Consider the following 23,512-nt stretch of genomic DNA (forward strand, 5'->3'; position numbering starts at 1 on the left):
TTTTAATGGGATAAGCTCTATTTCCTCGTACTTAAAAGGTGCTAGCTAATCAGTAGTCCAGAGCTTTTCCCTTATAATTCTTTGGTATTGGCTGCACTGGATATAAAAACTCTACAAGCTGGATCAATTCAGATTCACCATAAACTCCATCATTATGAAGCACATTTCGCAATAACGAGCAAAATTGCGTTTGGACTACATGTCACCTCCTATACAAAAGTGCAACAAGGAAGACAGCATAATGCTAGCTTTCTACAGCTCTGGAGCCCCAGAAAGAGTGATGCACTATACTCACAAGTGAGAAAAATTAAGGGGCACAGGCTGTCTCATTCAGCTTACAAAAGAGGTCTGGAATGATATAGGGGAACCAGCAGAGAGAGTGTGCAGAACCACGGGTCTGCTTGACTATACTATTGCAACCGAGCCTCAAGAGTTTCAAGATCCCATGGAAGTAAAACAGGAGCTGTTGTATTAATTTAGATTGTCTCTTTGGTCCCATATATTCTGAGATGTTAACATGACTGTCCACCAGGAAACAGTTTTAAACAAAGTTTGATATACTGAGACTTCACCCTACTCAGTACTGTGGCAAACTCACCACTTAAAAAAAAATCTTTAAAATCCTTTATCAAAAATACAGAAAAGGGAAAACAGTTAAATCATTTGAAATGTAAAGTATTAAATAAGGTTTTCATTTTAACAACATCGCTTGCTCCTTCTAGCTGGAGAGAAAGGAACCGCCTGGTTTGAAAGTCTCTTAAGTGGTAGTAACAGTCCTTTTGGGGAAAAGCAAAAAAGTTTAGGTGGGCTGGAGCACTTCTAGAAGTCCGATCTTGATCCCTAAAAAGGAAAACAAGACAAAACACACACCAAAAGGAGGAAAGAAAAGTACAGCAAAGACAGAAAATGCAGCTTCTGTCTTCTGTCACTGGTTTCACATACAATCTAACTGCTGGAAAAAACACAGGCACAGCACTCTATCTTATCAGCCACTCCATGAGCTGGCAAACCTACATCAGCATCATGCTGTTTAGGGCACTGCTTTTAGCTACCTTTCTGGTCACAGGCTTACAGTTGTATTGCAAAATATACAGTCTTGGCCATCTAAGCCAGTCTCATATTTGAGAGAAGGAAGGAAGGAGCAAGATCAGAAAGAAATAAGGTAGGGAAAGAAAAAGGCCACCTGGGGGTGGGAGGGAAGAGAAAGTCTCACATGCTGGAAGTTTCAATGTCATCTGGGTCCCTCTCTCTGGCCTGGTCTGGTCAGGACAAGTCTCAGGATCAGAATGACAAAGCCACAATGTCATCCTGGATCCTGGCATCCCAGGAGATGGCAGCAGTGGCAGCCCTGATGAGGCTTGCTCATTTTCCTTCTCTCATCTTTCAGTCAGCCAGCCTCCTGATAGTTAGATTTTCCCCTCTGCTAACTTTTACACACACACAGAGGCTCTTCTTTTAAGGGCCTGAAAAGGGAGTGATGGGTGGAATAGCCCAACCCTTCATTATTTTGTCACCAATTAGACCTAATTTGACACCAATTTTGGTTCATTGATTTCTAGTCCCACACAGCTGTTAAGGCATGATCTTTATACAGTCCTTGAATTATATCAGTAGGCCTTTTCATTTGAGCTAATTCAGTCTTTCAATGTACCTTCTTCACCTTTTCACAACACAATTTATTGTTATAGGTTATTGTGACTTTATAAAACTTTCTCCCAGTTGAGCTCCCTATTAAGGTAAATTTGTAGATCCAATTATTACAACAGAGCCCATCAAGCAGCTTATTACATGTGTTCATCTGTATTCTACTGTAAACATATTACAGTGTATTTTTGCCTTTGATTCAGGAAGGGATTCTACCTGCAAGATCTAAGGCAGCAAGGATGCCTTCAGTACTGGGAGCTACCAGGTTGGATCCAGAAGCCAAACCATTTGCTAGGTTTAAGGCCTTGTCTATATTAGAATTGCAACAATTCAGCTAATTATTTAAAACAAATACCAAAACAATGTAGTTAAACTGGTGTTAACCCCTCATGCAGATGCACTTAAACCAAATTGAACCTCACTTGAATCTGAATTCAGTTATTTACCAACACAACAAGCTAAACTGTTTAAGTGCATGTACATGAGGGTCTTGCATGGGTTTACCTAGCTTTAATATTGATTTTGTTAAACCAGTGTAACTTTTCTAATATAAAAGAGGCTTATACCGATGTAATTTTTTATACTTTGCTCATCACCATAGCATATTAACGCCTCCCATCATTGCTGACAGAGTTCATATTAATATGCCAGGATAGTCAACCAGGGTTTTCCGTTCTTTTTTTAAATGGTCTGACACAATCTCATTTTTGTTATCTGCTTCTCCTACTTATATCCTGGTTGCATCCCTATTTTTGGCTCTTAATTCCCCAAGTAATAATCCTCCTGAAATGAACAGCTTCTGATTTCCCTTTTTTGCCTCAGGTTACTTCACTGTCTACCACTACACAAGTAATATCTCATGGAATGATTTGTCCCCTAGTTGTCTGCAGTAACACTTTAATACAGTAATCCCAAGCAAAGATACAGAACAGGGATAAAAATGGCGTAACTAGCAGTATCCTGTCATATATCTATTCAGTCATTTCAAACAATGTACAATAGTACTAGTACAATATTGTGTTATTCTAAAGAGATGTTAATCAAGAGTATGGCCTAATTTCTTTCTTTTAAAGATACTAGGCTACTTTCTACCCTATGATAAAAATAGGAGTCTGATTATCCTGAGATGCTTAATCAGATCATCAGGGGTTTCCATGAAACCATTTATCATTTACATCTTATATTTTATTTCTGCAAAAACCATTGTAATTGAAGCCCATGAGACATTTAATAGGTCCTTAATAATCTGCAAAGAATGCCCCTTGAAAAAGTTACTTAGCTTAATGGAAGCTCTTGATAGAAATAGCTAACACTGTGAGAGATAAGGCTTTATTGCTTGATTTTTCTCTCTCTAGAAAACATCTATTAAATACACGAGTTTCCCCCAATGATCTATACATACTGCCGTTATTTTTTCCATCTCCTACTCCATTACTTGCTTAATATTTTGTATTTTTCATATATTAGTGTGATTTCCTGTTTGCCATTCACCTACTTTCTTGGGGATTGGTATTTGTTTTGAAAGTCCACCCTCAGAGGTTAATAGAACCTGGACATTTCCAAAGAGCTCTGAAAAAAGATATTTACACATGTACAATCTTCCCTTACTCTGCCAATACATTTCCCCTCAATAGAATCACAGCATGAAAATTAATGGGAAAGGAATGTAAAGGATTTGTTAAGTTACTTCTAATGGCACAATGATACTTCTTATGAATGACATGAGCTATTAATCTGGTCCATAGCCTATAAATATAATTGGATGGAACAGTTAATAACTTTGCTTAATTACAAACTAATTGTTTCAAATGTAGCCTATGAATAAGTTTTCAGAAAGTTTTAACAATATGAAAAGTATTTGTTGTGCCATTGATATGATCATTCAGGCTAAAGAACTGAGACAGTGACTGCAGAGTTTCTTAAAAGACCCATTTATAAGTCAGTTAATGAATAAAAGTTAACAAGTGTTCTGGCAAATGCCAAATATTTAGCATTATATATACATTTCTGTACTCCAAGAGTAAGTGCTGTAAGTTTGAAAAGGCTATGCTATATTATTCATACTAAAAGTCTGAATCCTTGCTTTAAGTGAAAAAACTCAGCCTTAACTATTGACTCACAAGCAGTGCCTCCATCATTAGTTAAAAAATCAAAGCTAAGCCAGTAAATAGTGTATCCACAATTCAGTTTGATGATTTCAAAGGAAGCTTACTATTGTTTTCTATGGAAAAAGATGTGGCAATGAATCAATTCTCGTCTTGTTTTTTTGTGTATAAAGCCAACAAAATCTCAGAGGAAATGAATTCCAGAGTCACAGAAAAGTGCAAAAGTGGTTCTCAGCTGCAGAGCAGGATACAAATCCTTATTTTTTTCTGTAGGTGAAGAGGTGCTACTCTATACTCCAAACAGATACCTCTTAAACACAATGCTAGGAAAAGATGAATCTTTTCAATAAAGTGTTGGGGGTTTTTTTTCTTTCCCTGGTTAAATGAAAGTCAACCATGGAAGCAAACCCCTTGTCAGCTAAAGGTTCAGATGACTGTGTGGTTCAGTGCACTTATTTACTGAAAAATAGAGCAGAGATTTGCTTTCAGAGGGTAAAAAAACCCTATAAAGGTTATTTTAGGGAGCAATTCTTCGTTGTTGCTGCAATTTGCAGTGCCACAAATGCCTGATCACTATCCCTTGCAACCACCCAGTGTGCAATTGACTGACGGTAATGGAAAGTTGACAGTGGGAAAGCACAAAGAGGAGGAAAACAAGGCAAGTTTTATTTTAGGAAAAGTATTTGAAGTAAGTTCTTATCTTATTGATGTTAGGCATTTGGCAGCGTTACCGTTTTGGGGTTTGTTTTGATTTTTAAGACGAGTGATGGTTATAGTCTAATTGTGCTTTTCCTAGGCTACACAGGAGAAGAGTCAAAATATTAAGGAAGTAATAATTTGTTTTACATTTTAAGACAAAATTGAATCACCCTATATGCCAAAGCAGGGAGGTAAAAGAAACAAATGCCCCATAAGTCCCTGTGCAGGCTACCCATGATGCAGTTTACATCATGAGCCCTCCTCCCACTCCTCTGCTTCCCACCAACCTGCATAGGTGCCTATGGACAATCAAGCCTCCAGTTTGCCAATCAGAGCATAAATTCTTTCCTGTCCTGGTCCAGTACAGAGTTTGTATACTGCTATCACACATAGATACAGTACATCTAACATGTTTTTCACACTGCTGGTTTGAAGTAGTTAAGTGAATGAGACATGAAAGACTATGATGGATGACTAAATAAAAAAAAAACAACCCCACACCACTGTTTTTATTCTCCAGGATAAATTTTAGCATCTTAAACCAAATTCAGATGGTCTGGCAAAAATACATACGTGTGTGTGTGTGTGTGTGTATGTATTTTGTAGCTCAGGGCTTCGTGTCCTGACACTATTTGTAGCAATGAAGCCCACTGAGTGAAACTTCCTGGCCAAAGGATGGATAAGGAGCTGGTCATTTTGGTAAGCAAAAGAATGTTCATTTTGTGAGAACCAATTGTTTATGTATATCTCTAATGTTTGGTGTCCTTTTGAAAGATATTCAACAGAATGAAGTAGCAAATTTGGAGATACTTCTTCCTATTCTCGCTGTAGGTCAGATTTTCTAAACCTTCAATGACAAAGGAAATATTTTATGATCAAAGCAGGTTATGAGTTCGGGACCATTTAAACTCCGCACAGGAGCTGGGTTTGTCCCTGCAATGCTAGCACATTAGTATTTATGGAAAATGGAAGTGAAATAGCCAATGGTTTACTTTGCATGTGCTTAAATGTGAGCCAGGCTGGAGAGAGAGAACCAACTTTCTCATGCTTTCCAGCAGTGTTTGAATTTAATAGTTTGCAGGGTGAGGTGAGAAACTCTTGAAAGTTCTTATCCCACATGGGAGCCCTTTTAAAAATTCACATATACTAATGGTGCCTGCAAAGACAAATAAACTACTCAAAGCATCTTATTAATAAATTGTGTTATCTTATAGTTCCCATCTCCAAAGGATAAGAGATACAAAGTGGAGTGGGGGGGGAAGTAAGGCCCTACTAAAATTATTTTTGGCACTAAATCAAAGAAAAAGGGGAAGTCAATAAAGACTTTAGTGACTGGTAGGTGAAGGCTTAGCAAACAAGGCCCTTTGCCCTGGGCATTATGTTGTCCAAAATTTTCCCGTTAAGCATCATGAGGGCTTAAGAGTGGGTCAAGAGGAGTGAGTGACGGTGCTTAAGGCTTGATTTATCTGTTCCTATTTGTTTAAATAAAAAGATTCTAATAAACAGACCCTACAGTGAAATCTGGCTTCTACTGATTGGAAGACATGTGCATTCACATGCACACAAAATCACCAGGTCTTTCAGCTAGTAGCATAGTCCTAGCAATAGTGGATTGTACCCAGTTTTAGACAGATAATGTCAGTCTCTCTGACTTACCCTCACTCACATCTGCAGCCCTGAAGGCCAGTGTCTCTTTTTACCCCCCCCCCAAAGCCATTCATGGAGCTTGTGTTGGGACCACACTTCACAGAGCAGCAAGTGTTTAAGCTCACAGCTTAATTTGGGTGCAGTCCATTGTCTGTGTAGTGGGAGAGGAATGAATTCATCAATAGTAAGTGAATTGTCAGCAACCAGTCGCAGTAGTAGTGTTTCCTGGCATGCCTGCAGCATACTGCAACTGACTTAAGTCATGTCCGTGCTTGCTGCAAGCATCTCTGCTAGCATCAATCAGAATACTTCTGTGTAAGGCTATGTCTACACTACAGCACTAATGTGCATTAGCTTAATGCGTATTTTAGAAAGCGCTTTACAGAAAACGCTGCAGACTGTCCACACTACAGTGCTTGATCCGCTTTATTGCGTCCACACTGGAAAACCGTACTTGGAATTAGAGAGCAGTGCAATGTGGGAAGCTATCCCACAGTGCAACTAACCATAGAGGCTGTTGTGACAAGTGTCATCGTCCCAGGATGCAGTTCTGCTTCCCCCACTCTCTTCTCCCCACCCCCAAGCAAACAGGAAAAGGATTTTTCATGCCATTTTTTCATTCCCCACAGCCACGATCGCCATTGCTGCAGAGACATGGACACAGATGAGTTGTGTGCTGTGATTCTGAGCATGACAAATACAACCTGGCTTATCCTGGATTACTTTCTAAGTGAAGCAGTAAGTGAAAGTATGTTTTTCACCACTGTCACTCTGCGTGCCCTGATACAGGCAATAGATACTAATAATGACCGATTGCTGCAGGCTATCACGTTTCATTTGCAGTCAGTGGACCGCAGGTTCTGGTGCAGAGAAACCAGCACAGACTGGTGGGACCGCATTGTTATGCAGCTGTGGGATGATGATCAGTGGCTGCAAAACTTTCGTATGCGGAAGGCAACTTTCCTTGGACTGTGTTCACAGCTGTCACCGTCCCCGAAGCACATGAACACTCACTTGAGACAAGCTATGACGGTGGAGAAGAGAGTAGCCATTGCTCTCTGGAAGCTGGCAACCCCTGACTGTTACCGCTCTGTTGGGAATCAATTTGGAGTTGGTAAATCTACAGTGGGAGCTGCTGTGATTCAAGTGTGCAGTGCCATCAATAGACTTTTGCTAAGAAGGCTTGTGACTTTGGGAAACGTGCAGGACATAGTGGAGGGGTTTGCTGCGATGGGGTTCCCAAACTGCGGTGGGCCCATTGATGGGACTCACATCCCCATCTTGGCACCTGCACACCTGGCACCAGAGTACATTAACCGCAAGGGGTACTTTTCCATGATCCTTCAGGGGCTTGTGGATCACAGGGGTCGTTTTACAGACAACTTTGTGGGGTGGCCTGGGAAGGTGCATGATGCTCGTGTACTTCATAACTCGGGGCTGTTCTCTAAGCTGCAGGCGGGCACTTTCTTCCCTGACCAAAAAATTGACATTGGGGGTGTGGAAATGCCCGTAGTGATCCTGGGGGATCCTGCTTACCCCTTGCTCCCTTGGCTAATGAAGCCCTACACTGGTCACCTTGACAGCGACAAGGAGTGTTTTAATAAGAGGTTAAGCAGCAGCAGAATGGTTGTAGAATGTGCCTTTAGGCGTTTAAAAGGTAGATGGAGGAGTCTCCTCACTAGGCTGGATATGAGTGAGAAGTACCTCCCTTCTGTGATATCTGCTTGCTGTGTTCTTCATAATGTGTGTGAAGCTATGGGGGAAAGGTTCCCCCAGGGTTGGGATGTGGAAGCAAAAAGACTGGCTGCCAATTATGAGCAGCCACCTGCCAGCAGTACGCGTAGAGCTAATCAAATAGCGATTAGCATTAGGGAAGCTTTGAAAACCAGGTTCTGCAATGAGATACAGAACTGATTTATTTTCATGTATGTTCTTTGGCTCGGATGTCCCCCTCACCCAACCCCCCTCCTCCCCCTTGATAGCTGTGCCCGGCTAATGGCACCAGAATCTATAAGTTTGTTATTAAACACCATTTTGAAATACAGAATAACTTTATTTCTTTACAGCCAAGTAATGGGAAAGGGGGAGGGAGGATTTCCTGCTCTATCTCCAGGGGTTGGGTGTGAGCTCGCTGGGGTGGAGGACAGCTGGGGCTGCATCCTGAGGAGTCGAGCATGAGACCTTGTGGTTGCAGGAGAGGTGGAGGGCACCATAACAGTGGTTTCTGGAGCGTTCTGGAGTGTCTGCAGCGTCACTGTGCCCTGCCTCCGATCGTGACGATCCACAAGATGCCAGAGCACGTCCAACTGCTCCCTCAGGACTTTCAGAACCTCTTCTGAGGTGCTGCGCACAATTGCCTGAGTTTCTCTATGACTATCTATAGCACTGCGGATATTCTGGCTCATGCTCTGTCTCCATGTTCGTTGCTCTGTCTCTGCTGATGTTGCTACGCTCATGAGTTCAGAAAACATATCTTCTCTGTTTTTTCTTTTTTTTTTTCTCCTAATCAGACTTAGTCTGTCAGCTGCATTTCTTAAGGGTCAGTCCACTGCATAAATGTCTACAGAATGAAATAGAAAAAACAGGGTACACATATTTAGAATACTGAGTACAGCCACAGAAATGTAACAGTTAGAAAAAGGAGTCTATGGAACATAGTTTCAAAAAGTTGCATTCAAATCATCTTGCAACAAATGTAACATCACATCATTTGCTAGATACAAATTAAATATATTGCCAATTACACAAAGTTGTTTATGAAACAATGTATCTGCCCTCCCCCCAGCACTCATGGCTCCACAGTGGGGAGAAGAAAAGGGAAGGTTTGCTGTCCCATCCCTGGCAGCCCCCTGCCCTCCCCCCCCCCCCCCCCAGCAGTCCTGGCTCCGTGGTGGGGGGAAGGAAAGGGAAGCTATGCAATGCTAATAGGAAAGAAAACTCACCAGAGTGCCTTCCATGGGATCATTTGTGCTGTCCTGTGTGCTGGTGGACTGCTTGGGGGTCAAGATTAACTCCTGAGATTCTGGGAGAAGGTACGCTCCGTTCTCGTGCTCCCTGCTTTCCAAAATTTCATCCTCCAAAGATTCATCCTCATTACTCATGGACTCAGAAGCTGCGGAGGTATCAATGCTCTGTGGGGGCATAGTTGTGGGATCGCCCCCAAGAATAGCATGCACCTCATCATAGAACTTGCATGTTTTGGGAGAGGACCCAGAGCGCCTGTTTGCTTCCCTGGCTTTCTGATAAGACAGTCTCAGTTCCTTGATCTTGACTCTGCAATGATAAGCATCCCTTTGGTGTCCTTTCTCCAGCATGCCCTGGGATATCTTCCCATAAATGTCCAGATTCCTTTTGCTGGAGCGTAGCTGGGACAGGACTGTCTCCTCACCCCACAGCCCGATCAGGTCCAAAACTTCTGGTCTGCTCTATGCTGGAGCACATTTGGGCTTTCCTCTAGCCATGCTGAAAACAGTAGCCATGCTGAGAGGAATGGGAAAGCTCTCTCCACGCTGGCAATGAAATCAACAATCAAATCTTCCCAGGGCTGCTTTGGGGGCGGGTACTGAAATGGGGCATGATGGGATACACTCCGGAAGCCAATTAATGCGCATTAAGTCGGATTGGTCCACACTTGCACTACTGTGCAGTAGCTAATGCGCTTCAGGTGCTAATCCTCTTGGCAGAGGTGGTCTTATTGCTGCGCATCAAAGTGCTCCTTAATATGCATTAACAACGCGATAGTGTGGACGCAGTTATTATTAATGCGCATTAAGGGACTTTAATGCGCAGTAAGCCGCCAGTGTAGACCAGGCCTAAGAGTGCTCTTGCAGAGATGGTTTAGCAGTATCTGGAGATGGGAAAGTCCTCTCTTCTGTTCAAGCACTACTTCCCAGTCATTAGTTTCAGGAGCCACAGATGGTGCTTTTCAAACCTATCTTAAAGGTATGGGTAAAGCTAGGCACCCTGGCAATTATCCAGATCACCAGTCTCAGAGATTATAAAATGGATCAGAAGACTAGAAATTGTCCCCCACATACCTCAGAAGATCTCCTATAGAAGGGCTAACACAAATATTGACATCTCCACTGAAATATGGTGTCACATGTGTATTGCCCATACTATAGCTATCATTAATAGGGATGGTCGAAACCCAGTGGAAAAATTTTGGACAAGGTTTGCTTTTCATGGAAATTATAGCAACCTGCATGGAACTTGGAAGGAAGAGCCAGGGCTGCAAGCAGGAAGGGTCTGGAGGAAGTATCAGGAAGCCAGTCTATGTGCACATGGTTTGAATGCTAGCTGCAGTTGCACACCTTGGTACTAAGGGCTCCATGTATCTACAATTAAAATGGCTCTTTATTAAAAGAACTATTATGTTAATTCCCAGCACACAGTACAGGAAACAGAAAGCATCTGTTTTCCATGGAAAATTTCAAAGAATTTTTTTATCTGTCTAAATTTTCCCACAGGGGGGAAAAATACCCCATTTACTGACCAGCTCCAGTGATTAATATAATAACTATTAAACATTTCACCAAAGCAAAGACTCACAGGCATAGCAAAAGGAGAAAACACACAGAGACTGTCCCTTCTCCTCCTGTGACTGGAGAAAAGTATTGGAAACGTCTTCAGATCAGAACTTTGGTACATCTCATTCATTTAGCAGGTTTATTTGGGTGATAGATCATGCCTCGTCATAACACAGATATTCTGAGGTAGGAAGGAATACGGATTCTTACCATTTTCTGCAGTCTAAATAGGAGTACCATAGTACTAGATAGATACTCTCCTCAGAAGTGAGTGGATGGGGAGGGATAGGAACAGATGGTGTTGTGGGTCTAGCCTCTCTCCCTGCCCTCCACCCTCCTGGGAGCCAAGCTGTGGGAGGAAGAGAAAATGCGTTGCAACCCATAAAGGGGCATTTTAGCAATGCAGTCGGTGAAGTCTGAAAGGTACTGTAGTCTCTGAGGCATAACAGCTCACTGTGCTCACCCTGGAGTAGAAGGCTGCCCGTACTCAGAGCTATGTCTGAAGGTAAAGTCTAGCTCTAAATAGTGACCCATATGATTTCAGATTGTCCCTACTGAACATTGTTAGGGATTTCCAACAGTTTATAATTCCAGAGGAAAGAAAAAGGAGATAATCCACATCAGCTAGTGTTTTTTCTGATTCACAAGCACACATTATGAATTCTATATACACCAGCAACTATAGCTTAGTCAATATTTCTTTTTCTCCATTGCTAAGTCATTCTCTCTCAGGCTTAGCATCGTTAAGCACATTTATGCAAGAAAGTGTTCCCAAAAATGACAATACCCTGGAATAACGTGAGCAAGAAGTTTAAGAACTTTTGCACCGTAGAGCAAATTTAAGTAATATCCATGTCAATACTCAAGCTAAACATGTTAGCAGAATTAAACCATTTCAATTAATCACAGCCAGGTAAAGTCCCCGAGGTATAGTTAAAGATCAAAGAACATATGCCAAAATCTTAATCAATAGAGAAGTTGAAAGAGAAGCTTGTACAGAATTTTTAGTCCAGGTCAGTAAAAGTCTCTTGTTGGCAGCTTTTTGATTTATCCTGAGCCCTCTGGGGATTCTCTAGCACCAATAAAATTTATATCTCCTGAAGAAAGAGACAGGACTGGGAATCATGAGCCCTGGTTTCTATTTCTGGCTCTCCCATTGGTCCCGTATGAAGTCAGGCCAGATTCTGCCACTCTTATTTGTCTTGTGTAGAGCTCTGCATACCTTTTCCCATTGGGGTCAATGATACTACTCACAGAGTAAGGTACCACTCAACATAGAAACATTTTCACTTTTTGTTAAACATGTTCTTTTACGGTTATAAAACACATTTCTTCTTTCCTTCATTTTCTGGAAGTCAGCTCATTTTATCTGAACAATTCATCTGGATTTGGATCAGATTTATAATGTAAACTTGCAATGGTAACACAAATAACCACTCTACATGAAGGTTTTACGCCCCTTGCTCTAGTTTACAGCCACAGTCTTATTAAATACCATATTGAACTGACCCTGCAAACTTAATTCATGTGAGTAGCCCCACTGAAGCCAACAAAACTACTTGTGTGAGTAAAGAGTGCTCATGTAAGTAAAAAAATGAAAGGTCAGACCCTGTTCATAAATGGAGTATGAAGCATTAATCTTTAATTCAGATATCAAGGAAGATCACACCAAACGTGTTTTTAAATGCAGCCTTGGAAGATACATGCAAAAAAATTCCAGTGTCAGAAAATGCACTGTTATATCACATGGGAGGTGATAGGGCTAGGAAATGGGGGGGAGGAAGATGGAAGACTGTTGATGTTTTGGTTTTTGAGGGCTGCCATACATCTTCCAATTGCTACAAAAATACAGTCTAATCCTCAGTTACCTTACTTAATACATTTTTGTGAAAATTATTCAGAACATTTTAGCTTCAGGGAAACTGTTCTCATCATCTTTCTTTCCACGTGGAACTAGCTGAAAGATATTCATGAAAGATTCACTAGGGCCAATCTTCTATGAGTATAAGCAACAGCAACATCAATATTTCAATGTCTAGAAAATGTGGCTATTCTCTTGCCTTGAGTAGATTGTTAGAAATCATTGCATTTTAATGTATTCAAAAATACCACGTGAGATTCTGAGAGTATCTTGCTTATGATAATTTATGGGGGGGAGCAGTTTTTTCTAACTACTATTTGAGGAGAATGGAGCTGATAATATTTTACAATAGACTTATTGCAATGTTGGTGGAAATGTGACTGGTGATCTTTTCATCATGGTCCTTGTAGAATGCTAGTTTCCCAGGCAGTTTCAGCTGTCACAGTTGCTTAGAGTTCACTGAGCTGTTTTTAGTTACTTATTCAAATATTCATAAGAATTGAGGACTGCAGTTTGCTCTCTGGTAACAACTTCATTTTCTGCTCATACCGAGAGTGTCCTTGTGGGCTGCTTCTCTCTGTCCTGATTGGCTTTTTCACAATCACATGACCTTTCAAGGATAATGGAGTTTCTTTGGGAGCAGGCAAAAGAAGCATGTTCTACCTTTTATCTTTGCTTGGCTGGATTATGAAAATAATTGTAGAAGACAGTTATGGATTATCAAAAAGCATGTGAAATGATCAAACCTATATCAAGCACTGGTTTGTGCTACTAGAGAAAGCACATCCTTTAATTATTTATCATGCGGGACAGCTCACACCACAGGAAATTTTAAAATGGTCACATTTTTGTGCAAATATTTACCTAACAATATTGTACTTGAACACAGCAATGAAAATAGGTGTAATTTCATGTAAGGTTCTTGGGAAAGACCAATGGACATTTCACTGCATGGGCCAAATCAAAGGAGTGCAAAGTTTCTATTATTTCATTAAAACTCTTGTTCAATAACTTTTCAGGGCAGCCAAATTCAGTGTATTTTTCTAAAGGAATTAACTGAAGAATAAGGACCTGCAACCGTTGCCAGTTAATAACATGGCACTGTTGGCTTAGTAATAGCAACTAATAAGATACATAAAGGCACTTTTTTAATTAAATCATGGCATTTTCTGAAGACTGAGGACATACTGCAGTATTTTATAGGCTGATTCTGCCCCATGTACCATGAGGAGCCCTAGAGGGGGTGAAGAGGGTCTGTGCAGTGGCAGGAGGAATTCTGGCTATGGCCTCCTAGAGGATCCCAGGAAGCGCAAACAAATGTGCCTAGTGCAACACCTTTGAAAAGTTTGCAGAATATTAACACCCTTTATACTTGAACAGCTCTGCCATGCTCCCCACTTACATGGCTCCCTGCTTAAACCTGCCCCCTTTTCATCTCACAGCACCCCTGGATACTCTAGCGCAGGCGTGATGGGACTAGACCTTCTATCTGGTGTGCAGCCAGCCCTGACAGAAGGGTACCAAAGGGAAAGGGGATGCTCCTTGCAACCTTGTTTCATCCCTTTGAGTTCCCATGCAGGCACTGGTCAGAATCTGAATCTTAGGCAGTCCCATGGAGCAGATTTTTCAGTGAGTACACAAGTCAATCACAGATATTACCTACATAAACTAATGTTTCTATCAATAGTGTTTTAGGTAGAAGGCTTAATTTCTGCCAGTACAATCAGATATACAGGGCCTTTAAAATGATAATTCCTGTATATTTCTCTTTTTTTTGGTGAGTTTGTTCAAGCCACAATATTTCAAAAACATTCTGTGATGCTTTTATGTCCTTTTATATACACCATATTATTAGAAAAAGAAAATTTAGCAATGGGCATAATCAGTGACCTGAGTCTGAGATGTCTTTGGACTGGATATCTCCTCCATACGCCTGTTATGATTTAGCCAGTTCTTTTTTAATCACACACTTTTGACACATATCCTAGCAATGCCAAGAATAATACACACAATATAGCAAATACAGTCTACATTCTGGATTCAATTTTTAGAGTGGCTTTTCATGGCCATGTTATAAAGCCCCTGAAATATGAAATCATAATAGAAATGCTGACAGCATCTTAATGGTGTCTGTGATAGTGGGGTGTTGCTGTAATGTGAACAAATGACATTATTTGACTTTTCTTATCATGCATTAGCTATGGAACTGAAATGCTTTTTGCTTTACCTGTGACAGGTTTGTTTTCTTCACATCTGCAGCAGAATGAAACAGAAAGGGGAAATTTACACTGTAGCTGTTCAATCTTTGTTTAGCCTCTATAGAAGACTCCATGATTGTCCGGTGCTGTTCAGTGACTGTGTAAACAAACACTTTCAACCCCCATGTTAAAGAAGGCGACCTATAAAGAAATTGGCATGCAAGAGTTTTGTGATCTTAGATTTTAGATGGGCAGGTCATGCCATGTATTTTTAAATACAAGAAAACCCAGTACGTAAGGAATAAAGTATATCAACAACAAAGGCCTGTACTTACAGCACCTGACTTCTGTTTGTTCCTTGATATGTACATATAGTGGGACTTGTATGGACATGTATGTGCTGGGGGGCCAGGGAGTAAGAATTTGATTTGTCAGATTTTTGACCCTTTAAAGAAAAAAAAAAAAAAAAAAAAAAGTTACAGGATTTTTCCAAATCTATTTAAACTTTGAAACAACCAAGGCTTTCAAAGGCTAGAGGGAAATAGATTAATCTATTACAGAACACTAGTATATGAAACACGCACACCTCATTTTTAACATTTCTTTGAAAGCAGCTATGTTTGCTTGTAGCTGCAATTTTAAAATAACGTAATTACTATATTGAATTTCAGCAACCCTTCCGCCATGGACTCTAGAGACTAACACAAAGAATTAAAAAGAATTAATGTATTGTTGAGCCAGATTTGCAAACTCACATTCTTTTATTATTTTCTTCTAACGCTACAAAGTAGTTCCTCTCTGCTAAAAATCATATATTCCCCCCCTTCTAAAATGGGTCTATTTAACAGACTGAAGGCATATTTAAAGTAAATAAATCACTGTATATTGACTAAACGATCATTAGCCAAATGCAACAAAAGCACACACTCTTCCTATAGAATTCTAGGTAAGTAGACAGGCCTTTCAATGCCTCAGTACTGGAGGCAGTAGACATGGGCATTGTCTGACAAACAGAGGAATAAATTCCAGAGACAAGGATTCTCTACCAAAAATGCTTTGCCCACACTGGTTAAATATGGGAGTTGATGCTCAAAAATAATCTGATCTCAACAGTCAAGCTAAAACATGAGGAGAGAGGCTGGGCCAAATTCAGAGGCAAGTCTTAGACCATGCCTACACTAGAGAGCTTACAGCGGCGCATCTAGGCCAACGGTAGAGAGCTCTCCGATCAATATAATTAATCCATTCCCCAAGGAGTGGCTTCTCCCACCAACATAGCACTGTCACACTGGGGCTTATGTCAATGTAACTTATGTAGCTCAGGGGGGTGGTTTATTCACGCCCCTAAGTGACAAGTTATACCAATATAAGTGGTAGTGTAGACATAGCCTAAATTATACAGGAGTCTGAGCATACCTAAGCTTAGATAGTCTTTCAGTTGCATGATGTGAGGTTCAGGCAGGGCTTTTAGGCTATTACAATTTAAAGAGCTTTGAGATTTACTGATGAAAAGTGCTATATAGGAGCTAAGGAACTATGTAAGTTACTTGTTTGGTACTTTTCTTACTAACACAAGGTTAGAGGTAGTGTGTCAGGGATGTAAGTTACATGGTAGTAAGAGTCTAGTCAAATTCATCCTTGGTGCACCTCCAGCAAACTTTCCAGAGTTGCATCAGGGGTTAATTTGGCTTTCAGAGGTCTGTGTCTCGATGGATGCACCTTATCGCTCAAGGGAGCTAAGAAAGGTGCAAGTTACACCAGCTGAGTGTCATTCAGATTCACTTTTCTCTTTGGCCCATTTTCTTTAGAGGTAGCCTCAAGTCATATCAGGTTTACAGATCAAAGTAAAACACTAAACTGCATCCCAAAAGAAGCTCGACAACTGCAGTCTGTGGAACAGAAGTTTAGTATATTGCGTCTACGAGGCAGCCAAGTCAATCTTAACATACCCTCTGTTTTAGTCAAGTGACATTTCAGCCAGATAGTTCTCATTCAGTCTTGGATAGATCCTGGAAAAGGGCTGATCAATTATATTATCCAAGTGTAATGACACAGACATAAAGCTGAGTTTCACCATACTGACGAAACTTCAACCCAGTTCTGACTATTTCTTCAATACCACCATGCATACATTAAACCGGAAGGGTGAGAGACTAAAACTTTGTGGTGTATCACACCATAAAGGCCTGAGGGCAGAGGAGTAACTGCCCAGACTACTCAATGGGTCCTTCCAAGAGAAGAGAACAGAGTCATTTAAGCACAACTCCATCTGCCTCTGTTAGGATCCACAGAAGCGTAAACAGCATTTCATGGTCAATGATACCAAAGGCAACAGACATACCTGAAAAAACCATCATGGATTACCGATTCCAGACCATCATTAGAATGAGATCATTGACCGGTGAGAGTAGTACAGCTGATATGCCACACCCAAGGCTGAAAAAGGTTAAAGAAGGCTTTGCAACCCTATAGCTGCCTTGCCACAAACTATATATAGAACATTAGAACTGTGCAAGGCATTGTTGTGCCTGTAAATCATTTATTTTGTTTAGTCTCATGTGGGTTTGGAGCTTCTAAGTTTTGCAAATAGTTCTCGGATTCATTCTGAGCTTTTGAATTCATTCCAAACTCTATTGAAATGCCAGCTTTTGCTGGCTTGTGGTTGAAAAAATACAAAAGCCACAATTTCACACACAGCTGTAACTTAGGCCAGGTTTGTTCAGAATTCCACCCAACTTTGGAAAGTTTTCAATCCTTAGTGAACCTTTCAATAAATCTGGTCCAGTTTCAATAAGTGAGGACCAGTTGAATTCCAACTTCCAATCTCTCTCTGTCATGCATGAGTTAAAAATAAACCAACCAACCACCTTTTGGTCTAAAGTTTTCTATATTTTCTATTAGTCCCAAAGACCATTATTTGTTTATTTATAGTGTGACTTCAGATCAGCTGCTTCAGTTATGACAATGTAAAGCAAACAACTATCTTTTCTGACTGGCACATCTAGAAACATTTGTGCTTGGACAAGTCAAAAATAGCTGCTGCTCAAAATTAAAGAATTTGTCTTGTTTTGTAGACCTCAGTGAGATTTAAAATGTCAAGCCACAGTTGAAGAAAATTGTTTTTCAAATTTTAAAATTATCAAGGTTTGTTAGGAATTTTCCACATTGATATTAGAAGTCACAATTGAATCAGGGTAGAGTTTAGTTTTAGATAAAATTTTGGAACATTGAATTTTTTTCCACAACATGTCTGTTTGAACATCACCTGCCCAAACATTGGCTATCTAAATTTCAGTTACAACAAGTTACATTTCCACCTATTTTAAAGCACCTTTGCATTGCCCAAGTGGTATAAAGAGGCTTTAATGTAAATGAGACTCAGGTCCCAAGCCTGAGCCAAAAAAAAAAATCAGGAAAGTGCAAAACAGGCTTGTTCCCATTGTCCTGTACTGCCATATTTTTACATGTATTTTCTAGTCCAGCTGCCTTTTAAAGTGCAAAATGTAATTTATTATAATTTTATCTAGGTTCTTCTACTACACCTGTGTTATATAAGCAGGAATATCAATATGCATTGCTATTTACGTATACCATAAGATATCTAAGATATATAATGGGTCTGAGTTGATATAACAAGATCAACCTTCACTTTGGAATTCCCTGGCTTCTAAGTGGTTCATATATCAAACCATGTTAACACTCGTGTTTTGCATTTAATAGGCATAGTTTGACCCCTTAGCCAGTATATACTGACCAATCTAATGAAATTAAAAGTCCTTGATCTTGATAAAAGTGCTATATGAGTTCATAGTCTCTCTATTATCTGCTGAGCAATAGCATATGTCCAGGGGCTTGCATACCAGCTTCCCAGTGGGGAAGAAATCAATGATGTGAAGTCGAGGTATATTCTTAGTGTAACTTATTTATATATTAGCACTCCAGTCCTAGAGTAGAGCCAGCTAAACAGCATGAAGGACAATTCCTTCTTCTAGGAATCTTAGCCCTATATGTTCCATTCCCAGAGATCAACTCTGCCCAGTAATTGACTTCCATCAGAGACCAAAGCAGAAAGAAAACTCTCCTGCAGCTCCCACAGCTCCCTCTACCCAAAACCCAGCAAAACCAAAACTTACATCACAGCAATGGTTTTCTCAAGACTGACCATTTGCTTGCACACAGACACAGAACACTTGGAAGACTATACGTAACGCCATCTGGTGACACCTACCATCTTAGGTTGGCCAACAGAAACCAGCCAAGGTGGCTAGGTGGTCCTGCATCCCCATACATGCATTGCTCCCATTGATTTCAGAGAGTTGCCTGAGTAAGGACCACAGGATGCCCTCACCCCCCCATATTTATGTTTTAAATGGGGAATTAAAAACTATTTTAATAAAAGCATATGACATCAGGGCAAATCTTGTCCTCTGCTGGGTAAAGGGCAAAACCTACAAGAATCACAACCTAGCCTCCATGTGGGGCAGAGCAGGCACTATAGCCTGTTGCATTCCTGGAGCCGCTAGGAAGCTCTCTTTTGCAGAGATGCAGAGGGAAAGACTAGGTGTCCAACAGCATGAAAGCACTGTCTCTAAACCTGCAAAACTGGGGGTGGGTCAGGCTACCTCTTACTTCCTCCACATGTGCTCTGTCACAGTGCCCACAGTCTCCATGCAAGCTAGCAGGGACAGAGTGAAGCCAAAGGCTCCCTTCAGTTAGACATGCCTTTGGACTATAATTTTCGAAGTGGACAGCTTGTGGGTTTTCCCCTCTCCTCCATGACTTGGCCAGAAATGTAGTGCTCTAGTATTATCGGCCCCAGATATAAGCTTAGCAACCAACTCAAGCAACCCCACACTCCTTGTTCAGCAGGGCAGAACAGCTTGAGCATGTTTATGGAATGGTATTTATCTATGAGAGAGCTACTATGTTAGCAAAGAAAAATCCCCTCCTACGCATATTTGGCAATCTATTAAACCACTGCCAATTTTTTTTTCAGTTTAGATATTTCACTAACGCCAGTTTCGAAAATAATCTGATTTTTCTTTCAAATCTTTTAAATAAGAAATGCAGACTAATGCACTTCAAAACACAAAGTGTTTGTGTATAAATGAAAAAATTATATGTGATTACTACACTAAAGACAACATTTGCACTATTAAATACACAAGCAATAACTGCCATAATATTTAAGTGTTGCTTCAAGAGAGATTAGATGTGCTGTAGTTATAGCATATGGTTTAATCCAACCTCATATAAAATTTAAAGATATCTTCCTTTTTAGTTTGTATTACTTATCTTAGTAAAAGTAAAGTGGAACTGTGTCAGAAGGTCTCGCCTTGTGTTTTATTCAAAGTACTAGTATTAGAATTCCATCGTATGTGCAGATGAATATTGGTTAATTTGTTTAAAGAAATATACATATAAAACACCAGCAGAGATAAGAAAAATTAAGAGACTTTAAATAAAGCACTCTCTCTCTCACACATAATTTTTTTCTTCAGAATGTGATCATTATATTGTATTTTTTTTTAAATATACTTGAGTTGAAAAAACAGGTTTCTCATTTAAAATCTAGTTTAGTCAAATGGGCAAAAACTATACAATTATAGGTTATATGAAAAGTGTGGAATAAAACTATATTTGCCACCCCTAAACTGAATAGTCAGTAAGTAATTGTGGTTTACAAGGTTACTAATTTATTATTGTTGCTTATTATTTGTCTTATATCATCATCTAGGAACTCATCATGGACTAGGCCCCATTGTGGGGATATACAATCATCATTTAAAACGCTAATCATAGTTGTTAACGATATTGTATTATTTACTTTGTACTGAAATAAAATAGTGAATGAATGATACAATTGCATGACAGAGACCTATAAAATCATGAATGGTATGAAAATATTGACTAGGGAAGTTTTATTTAGCCCTTCACATCACACAAGAACCAGGGGTCGCCCAATGAAACAAACATAGAAAGTATTTCTTTACACAGTGCACTGTCAACCTGTGAAACTCGTTTCTAGGGAATGCTGTGAAGGCCAGAACTATATCTCAGTATTAGCAAAGTTCATGGAGGATAGGTCCATCAACGGCTATTAGCCAAGATGGTCAGGGATGCAACCCCATGTTCTGGGTTTCCCTGAACCTCTCACTGCCAGAAGCTTGGACTGGACAACAGAGGATGGATCACTCCATAATTGTCCTGTTCTGTTTATTCCCTCTGAATCATCTGGCACTGGCCACTGCCTGAAGAAAGGATACTGGGCTAGATAAACCATGAGTCTGACACAGTATGGCAATTCTGATGTTCATTAAAAACCTGCAAATGTACATTACCATATATGCCCTAAAATACTATAAATAATATGGGCCAGATTGAGATACCCATACTAACATTGAGTAGTGTCTTACCTCACAAGTAACCTCATTGAAGTTAATAGAGCTACTTATGTAATACCTGCTGTTCAATACTTGTAAGGCTATCATAATTTGGCCCCATGTAACTGAATCAGAATATGGCAATCCAGAATTCTACATTGTCCATACTGCAGCCATTTAAAAGGGGGAATAAAATCTAACAATATTACAGTTGAACAAATGGTTTCTATCTCGTACATGCTTAGGGGCATAGAAAATGCCTGTAACGTATATGAGTTTGCAATCCATAACACCCCCTTGACTTCTCCCTTTTCAAACTCATTGCAGAACAGATTGAGGGTCTACATTTGTAAACACACACACACACACACACACACACACACACACACCTGTTTCTGGGGGCTTACTGGTTAGTTTTACAGGTGGCAAAAAGTTTGACAAGGAATTAAAATGAAAACCTGATTGGAGGCTAAGGCCCATCCAATTTCAAAAAATGAACATTTAGAAATATTTAAATTGAATGAAACTGAACAATCTTTTGGGAGAGAAAAACCATTGTATAGAATTTTCTATTGATGTTTGCAGGTCCTGTGTCACTATACAAAGAGTAGTGCACTTATAAAACATATTATTTCTCCTTTTCTTTAGACTTTGCCAAAGGTAGATTGATATATTTCTAGGCTGCAGAAACATAACTAATATACATTTTTTCCATGGGAAAGTTTATCCATTATTTAACAAATCACTTAATATTGAATTTTCATTTTTGGAAAACTACATATTTACTTGAAATGTAATCTAGTCTAGAGTTTTATTTTCTCAAATTTCAGTGTTGGAAAGGCTTTTTCTTTCAAGTTACATCTAAAATACTTTTCTGAACATGTTTAGTGTTGCGTGTCAGGATACAAGGGCAGAGTAAGAGTGCCACCTAGCCTACAAATGTGGAAATGACTACCAGTGTTTGGAATGCACAGTTCCATAATACGATTCATTTAAGAGATAATGCTGCTTAAGTACAGTTAAAAAAAACCACACACAAAGCCCAAAGGAAACCACCAATTTAATGGGCATTAGCATCCAGACAACTTCAAGATAGGACTCCTCAAATCTTCCCCTGGGGGGAAAAAAACCAAAAAAACCAAAAAACCCTGGCATTTTAAGAGACTGTCTCATATTTTCCAACATTTCCCATGAACTCTTTCACTTTTTCTTCCTACCCCTTTCCAGGGGCAAAATAGAACGAAAATCACACACACACTCTCTCTTTTATGTTGACAAACTCCAGAATTTCAAAAGAAACCAGTATTTTTAGTTCATGAAAGAGGCCATTTTCCACAAAAAAAATTGTGAAGGAGAGTTTGTCAAGCTCAACCCATGCATACTCAAACTCTTCATTTCCAAAATATTCCCTTTTATACCCAGCATAAAAGCAGCCACACTCGACTCATCAAGAATGTCACTTTTCATAATATGAAACAAATAAAAAAATTCTGTTACTGTCTGTATGTTTATTAAACCTGGAGATTAAATACCAGAGCTAATGGAAGGATTTAAATCCCATTTTAATTGCAGATCTCAATACACCCTTCGCTATGGAGCTGCAGATCCTTTCAATGCTACATACAAACAAAATATGTATTATAGAATTCCATATAACCAAATTGTTCTAGCCCAGCATTTTATTCTGTATGTGTAATAGGGTCAAACTGATTCAGACAGAATTTTATAAATTGACATGTGTTAATCTGACACATTGAAGTGCATTTCATCTAGGTCATCTCCAAAACATCCTTTTTTACAATTATTACTAGGGAGAACATATACAGGTCTTCATAAAAAGAGAGGTCAGTGCATCTAACCCCCTCTTGGTATTCGATTTGATGCAAACATATGAAACCCAGTTCCAATCACTGACTCACATAGTTCCAACTCAAAATCAGAGATGAGTTAAATTATTTCATAAAGCTTTATTTACTTCAAGATTGAGACAGCCAGCTTGAAAAAGTTGGTTAAGCTTTTTTAGTTCACTAATGTGTCTTCCTGTTGTTCAGTCACCATATGAATTCCTTGCACTAAGCAGCGGACATTTCAGTTTGGCTCTGAGTGTGCTTTTACACTAGGAGTATGCATCTTACCCCTCACTGCTTGCTGAATGCATCCATGCTTCCCTCCCCTTCCCCTCATCTTGGTCTGCAGTCTCCTCTCCAATGGTAGTTTGGTCCTACCAAAGGAAGAGTTCTCTCCTTCAGACAGGCGCTCCACAAGATCTTTTGCATTTCCTGGGCCATATCCCTCAACTCAAAGATCTCAACCTTCTATTCTTCAGTTCCTTTCCCCTTAGCCACTAGAGTACCTGCTCACCCCCTCCATATAGTGCAGCTGAGGCATAGGGGAGCCCAGGTCGTCATCTTACACCAAGCTGCAGTCCAGAGCATCTAAACTGGTA

General features: G+C 39.9%; 1 protein-coding gene across 1 annotated transcript; it reads left to right on the top strand.

Moving 5' to 3' along the window:
- Positions 1-6,749: 6,749 nt before the first annotated feature.
- Positions 6,750-7,622, top strand: LOC137147023 (uncharacterized; the record flags this gene model as incomplete). Its single annotated transcript, XM_067538674.1, has 1 exon — positions 6,750-7,622. A coding segment is annotated over exon 1 (873 nt), but the record flags the coding sequence as incomplete, so codon positions are not given.
- Between the last annotated feature and the right edge of the window lie 15,890 nt (positions 7,623-23,512).

Source organism: Emydura macquarii, unplaced genomic scaffold (assembly GCF_026122565.2).
Source record: "Emydura macquarii macquarii isolate MOO-44397 ecotype Brisbane River unplaced genomic scaffold, CSIRO-AGI_Emac_v2 contig_499, whole genome shotgun sequence".
NCBI lineage: Eukaryota > Metazoa > Chordata > Testudines > Chelidae > Emydura > Emydura macquarii.